At 31.1% G+C, this 6,757-nt stretch overlaps 1 protein-coding gene across 1 annotated transcript in view; it reads right to left on the bottom strand.

Annotated features, from left to right (window-relative positions):
* Positions 1–330: 330 nt before the first annotated feature.
* LOC106680073 (zinc finger SWIM domain-containing protein 5) overlaps positions 331–6,757 on the bottom strand; it is a 120,002-nt gene continuing 113,575 nt past the window's right edge. Inside the window, exons 14-18 of the mRNA XM_014419540.3 lie at positions 6,291–6,454; positions 2,987–3,134; positions 2,158–2,276; positions 1,307–1,525; positions 331–999 (exon numbers count right to left, since the gene is read on the bottom strand). Of these exons, the coding sequence (XP_014275026.2) occupies positions 475–999; positions 1,307–1,525; positions 2,158–2,276; positions 2,987–3,134; positions 6,291–6,454 (1,175 nt within the window). The 3' untranslated portion in view covers positions 331–474. The remainder of the gene's footprint in view (positions 1,000–1,306; positions 1,526–2,157; positions 2,277–2,986; positions 3,135–6,290; positions 6,455–6,757) is intronic.

Genomic DNA, 6,757 nt, shown 5'->3' on the forward strand with positions numbered 1-6,757 from the left:
CATTACTATTCATAAAAACTACATTATTAAATTAAATATTACCTTAACTGGTGTTCTGTATGCCTGTGGCATTTTCTAAAAATCTATTTAACTATATTTAAAATACATATTTAAATAAATGCATATGTACAATTAAAAAATAAAATTAACAACAAAAAGACATTGCAAAACTAATTGTCTAAACATGAAATCATAATAACTCATATTTAACAAGTCTTATGGTAACTTTCAAGTGGCTTTAAAATAATTTTGTACATTATAGAACCACCTAATACTTTCAAACAATTTTATATAATACATTATATAATTTTTTTAAATATTTTTTGGGGGAATAGGGGGTGACAATCTGACCAAAGTCAGATACTCTGATTATTTTTAGAGAGTTATTTACATATTGATTTAATTTTATATTACACATTGAGGTACATTACTTTGGGACCATCATCTGAGATGCGGACCCATATTTTGCAATAGTCAGCCAAACCGTTCTTTGACTAAAAACATAAGTTTTTTCTTTCCCTTGTAAGCAAGTTTCATATTTTCAACAAGCTGAGTAAACTGGGCATGGCCGTCTTGAGCTAATAGGAATGTATCTCTTGCTTTGCCTAAAAAGTCTATAAAATCACCATAATGCCTTGGTGAGATATGTGTTAATCTTGAGTGTGTAGTGTTAACATACGCAGCAACTGCTGCATCTAGAAGTTGACGTAGTGGAGGGCGATCATAAGAAAGTGGTTTTGTACTTGACCTATTGCTAGATCCATTCCTATGATGATGATGATGGTGGTGATGGTGATGATGTTTACCTCCTTCAGAATTGGGATGAGGGCAGGGAATACCTGGAGCAGTTATAGAGCATCTTCTTAAAATATCCGAGAGTACTGTAGCACACTGAACATTTTTAACTAGCAGAGGTATCATGTTACTCAACTCTGTTTTCCCTAACGAGTGACTAAGGGCACAGGCCCAATGAATGTCATTGATAGCTGGATGGGTATCCTAAAACAAGGAATAAATATTTGATTTCAGGTAACAAATAAATACCATAAATTATATGAAACAGTCTTTACAACATATTAAAACTTCTAAAATAAAACAGTTTTTTAAAATCACTATTTACTAGTAAAAATAGGTTCTCATGCTTATTTCTAGTTATTCATAATCTTATTTTATAAGTGACACAACTGTAATTACTTTATAAAATATTTAAAAAAATATTCATAATTTTAGCATTACTAAAATATTTTGGAATTGCTAATTTTTTTTACTTCAAAATAGAAACTGGTGATCAATTCATTCATTATACCTGATTATAAGCAAGATGGACATTTTTCATTGCCAACATAGCTAATTTATAAGCTCTAGTTGGATAGCCTCTGTGCTCCATGTATCGAGAAATAGTAAATAATTGTGAAGATGTCATGATATGTGATGCTGCATCAGTAACTATTTGATAAGCCGTCTCAAAGGACATTGCTTCAGTTTCACAAAGAGTTAATGCATTCAAGGCACAGTTTGGAGGATCCTGAAAGCAAGATAAAAGAGAATGGTCATTAGATTATGTATTTCTCCATAACCCTACTTTTATTAATCAACATTTATACATACACATATCCATTTTTTTTTTCCGTAATGAATAGTTTGTAAGTGTACAGCACAACTATACTGTTACATGAGGTGTTTGGTCGTAAAACATGGTAACTACAATTTTTCATGAATTAAAGTTTTCATATCAACAGCTTTTTTAAGGCTGATTTCATAAATTGTTGAAAAAATCTTTATGAAATTTGGTTTCTTATGGGACTAATGCTGTATTAAGTTATAGAAAGTTGATATTAAGTTGAAGGTAAAAAATTGTTATCAAAAAACATTTTAGCACTATAAAAGTTTTCTTTTTGTCAGTTTCCATGTTTTAGGACTGAATGCCTTAAATCTATTTCCTTTATATCTATAAATCTTTGTTAAAATAAGCATAATATTTTTTTTTTTAAATAATTATTTACTGTTCAGAAACATGGTATTCATTTTATTCAAAATAAAAACAAAATTAATGAAATAATTAAAAATAAAAATTCAAGACATCAATTTTAGGTTATTTTGTTAACATAATCCAAATTTTATTTAAAAATAATATATTATATTAATTTCAATCCGTACCTTAGTAGCACACTGCAAAGCTAATGTTCGAGCACAACCAGAAAGTTCCTCTTGTTGAGCAAATGTCAGATTAAGTCTCATAATAGTGCCATGTGACATGATGGTAGTAGCAACTGGGCCTGCAAAGTAATCAGAAATTGTAGTGTTAGTTTCAGATAACCAGAGATTTATATTTGAGAGCACCTAGTCAACAAAGAATTAACCTAAAAGGAAAATTGGCTCTTCTTTTATTACTATAAATTTTAAGATGAAGTAAACCCAGACCTTTTGTTTAGGATTCACAAAATAAGTGAACATCGGAAAACTAGAAGGATTAGAAATGTTGTGCGGTTTCACTGGCTCATGCTCAACAGTACCTATTAATGAAAGATTGGAAGTCTGGGCAATATTTTCTAATTGACAAAATATTTGCTATCTTTCCTAAGGTCAGGTCAGATAGACTCTGAGGTGACTAGAGGCAGTTGAAAGTTCAAACCATACCTAACCACTAGAGAGTCCCAAACATGGGCTTTAGGAACAATCTCAGCAACTAAAATATATTTTCATGGCTGAACCTTTAAAGGGCCAATTATCAGAATCCTATAAGAAAACAGGATATTAATGAGGGGATATAGCTTCAAGAAATAATTTAGGGAGCCATAATGTTTAATTTCAATTGAAATAATTTAAATTTTTCATACTAAAAATAAAATTAAATTGACAGTACCTTCTCAAAAATATCTGAAAATAATTGGAAACCTGCTTGGATACTAATAATAAACTTCATATCACATATAGAAAGTTGTAAAATATACAAATAGGTAACCATTTACATTAAAAATAAAATTACCTGTAGCTTCTGTTGGAGTAAATAATTGATACCAGTTCTGCATTATAGATACCAATGCTTCAACACCCACTTCAGTTGCACATGTCACTAACCAGCGTACCATTTCTCTTCTCCTCCAGTTTAATGATGACAGGGTCATTCTCATCACCTTTATTAATAATGGAATTTTATATTTTAATAAGTGGGTTACTTATCAAAGAATAAACTTGAAAAAAATATAATATAATACAATAATAATTACCATTGTGCTAATGATATTTAACTAAAAAATAGACCTATGATTTCAATAATAACCCACAAGGGACAGTCAAGTGCAGAACTGCTGGGGTTTAACAATCCCCAGGGTCCTGATGTTCAGTACACTACTGATTATCAGAAAAACAAAACACTATAAACAAATACTGACACAACACATTTTCAGTACACACTTACGGTTACGGGTTATCTTTCCAAAAATGATCTGGCAAAAGGTAAAAAATGCAACCTACCCAACAAAATGGAGTTAATAAGTCGCAAAATTGTCTAGGATGGATCTAGAGTAAGAGATACTCTAAAGGGTTTGGATCAGCAGCTAACATCATCTGCAGGTGATGTTAGTGGCATTCCTATGTCACATGGAACCGTAAGACCAAATCTTAAATGACTAACAATTAACTCTGGATCAAGCTTGGAAGCAGAAATGCCTACCACACAAAGTAGAGGTTTTATCAATCAGCAGAGAGTTGAGCACCGATGCTTGAAATGGACTAAAGAAATTAATAGAGCAGCCATACATGCTTACTACTTGGCTACAAACATAAAACAGGCTACTGTAGCAAGATTGTTGGGCACCTGATTCAGATATAAATGAAATCCATCATTGAATATATGTTGGAGCAAAGTCAGGGACTAATGAATTAGGTTTTATTAAAGACTGTTCATCAATAGCAACTAAAGAAAAGAAACAGAAAAAAAAAGAAAAGAAACAAAAATTAGCACCATTGAAAAGAAGATTAAGGAATAAAATTGAAGAAATTTGCAAAGAAATTGGAATCTTGATTAATTAACTAAGGAACCCCATGGCAGATATATTTAAAAAGGCAGGCTCAGTTTTTTGCCAACGGATGAAATTATGTTTAACAAGGATGACATCCAACAAGCAGTTAGCAAAATGAAAAATTGTAAATCACCTAGTCCTGACAAAATTCAAAATATATTTTACTAGTACACATTCAGTATTGACTTTATATCACCAGAAATTATTAAGCAATTCCATTATTCCCCCAGAAGACTTCTATAAAGGATTAACTTACTTTATCCCTAAATCTATCAAGGAACATCTTGATCCTTAAGATTCTAGGCCTATCACCTGCCTGAATGTGGTTTATAAATTACTCACCTCCATGATTAGTTGTAAAGTATCAGAACATATAATATAATATCATATAATAATATCATCTCAAAAGAGCAATTAGGATGTAAGGAGCTGAAGTGATAGATTCGTTCATAACATTCCAGATATCAAAGAAGAAACAAAATGTCTCTAATGGCTGGATTGATTACCAAATGGCATCAGATTCAGTATCCCCTGAGTGGCTCATAGAAGTATTCAACATTTACAAAGTAGATCTAAAAACTATAGATTTATTAGAAAGTGTAATGAAGATTTGTAAAGTGAAACTGCAGCTACCTAAGCCTTGGAGTTTCAAGCTGTGTTTCAGAGAGATTCTTTAAGTCTATTACTATTAGTAATTTCTGGCATTAAAACCTCTAAGTGATTTATTGAATGATTCCAGAATGGGTCACAAACTTGATAGAATGGGGATCATAATCTCTCATTCTCGGTACATGGATGATTTAAAATTGTATTCCAGAAGTGAGAAAGAATTGGTGATCAAGATGATAAAGTCATTCAGTGATGACATAGGGTACAGATAAGTATGCTGTTACCCATGTTATTAAGGGAGAGATAACAAATAAAGCAGATGTAGAGCTCATTAACAATAATACAATAAAACAACTAAGCAATTCTAACTCTTATAAATATTTAATTTTTGGCCAACTTCTGAAACACAAAATAAATTACAAAGATAGTTTTAGAGAAGAATTCAAAAAGGCAATTTGGAAATCTCTGAAAGACCTATCTATCAGCTGATAATTTAATTAAATCAATAAATACATGGAATAGTCCAGTGCTGACTTATACTTTTGATATTTTAAAGTGGTCTAATACAGAGCTCGAAGAGATGTATCACTTATTAAGAATCCGTTTTGCCTCAGCCAGGAAATGACACCCCAGATCTTCAATTGAGAGGATGTATTTACCAAGATAGCAAGAAGGAAGAAGACTCGTTTGTCTGTTAAGGAGCTGCAGAGAGAAAGAAAATAACTTAAGATTCAATTTTCTACAAAGTAATTCTCCTGTGTGGTCAGCTATAAGGTCATTTAACAATGCATTCACCGCTTTAAATTTGATTTCACATCATTATCATCTATGTAAGACTGTAATTGAATCTATCCAGCATATATCATCAGGATATCAAGCATTTGCAGGTAAAGAAAACCTTATGAGGCACAACAGTCTGGCCAAGATTATCTTATCTTAACAGTCTCTACCACCAAGCACTGGTGGTATTGAAAGCTGACCCAGATCCTTATCGGTATGTACCAAAACAGGTACTTTAAGACAACAGCAAGAAGATTCTAATATATTAAGATTTTTATATGACTATGGACCTCACCCTAGTTAATAACAAACCGAACATAGTTTTAATAGACCAAAAAGCACGAAGTAGACATGTGATTGATATTGCTGCTCCCAATATCAACAAAACAGTATCGGAAAATATCAGAAAATACCAAGATTTAAGCAAAGAACTTCGGCAACTTTATAAACTTGAGCAAATAAAAGTATATCCAATTGTAATATCTTGCAAAGGCCTCATCCATGACGATACCATCCGCTCATTCGAGAATTAGAAGTTGTCTCAAAAAGGTATTAGAAGGGTAGAAAGTAGTTCTCCTTAGCACAGCGAGTTTCATTTGAAAGTTTTTAATATAGTTTATAATTAGAGCCTAACCGTTGAAATTTGTCCAGGTAGGTCAATATTTCTGGCATTAGCCAAGAAAGTGAGAAATTCTAACATAATAATAATATAACTAAGCAAATACTGTGCTATGGGGGCAAGAAAGACTACTTCATATTCTTACCAAAAAGGCTACATAAATGTTACTACAAATTTAAATAATTATCAATTCAAACACATACATCACAATATTGTAAAAAAATGAAATTATTTTCAAACAACAATTAAAAGTCAGTTACCTGTAATCCTAATTCAAATGCAACACTAAGCAAAGTTGAGTGTCTAGGACTATTTTCAGGCGTAGCAAATCGAAATGCATCTTGAGCTAATTTAAATAAATGAGAAGAACTATGAATATGTCTTTGAGCAGATTCTAAGACTGTCCTTAGCCTCATAATTTCTCCTACAAATAAAAACAAATATATTAATCATTAACAATTTTAAATTTTTAAGAAGGATCATAAATTTTATGCAATAAAATAAAAAATAATTGATATTGGAAACAAAAACAAAAGGTTCTTTACTAAAATATTTGTATGTTAACCTGTAATATGGCAGGTGGATCTGTAAGACCCAGTTCTACTACTAAATTCTTTTCTACTTTTTATATCAAATCATACATTTAATATTTATTACTGTTTTTTTATTATTGCTATTATTATAACGTTCAAGGATTTATTACTGTGCTTATTTATATGGAAATGGA

This window comes from Halyomorpha halys, unplaced genomic scaffold, assembly GCF_000696795.3.
Source record: "Halyomorpha halys isolate HHAL.00 unplaced genomic scaffold, Hhal_1.1 Scaffold240.1, whole genome shotgun sequence".
NCBI classification, from domain to species: Eukaryota; Metazoa; Arthropoda; class Insecta; order Hemiptera; family Pentatomidae; genus Halyomorpha; species Halyomorpha halys.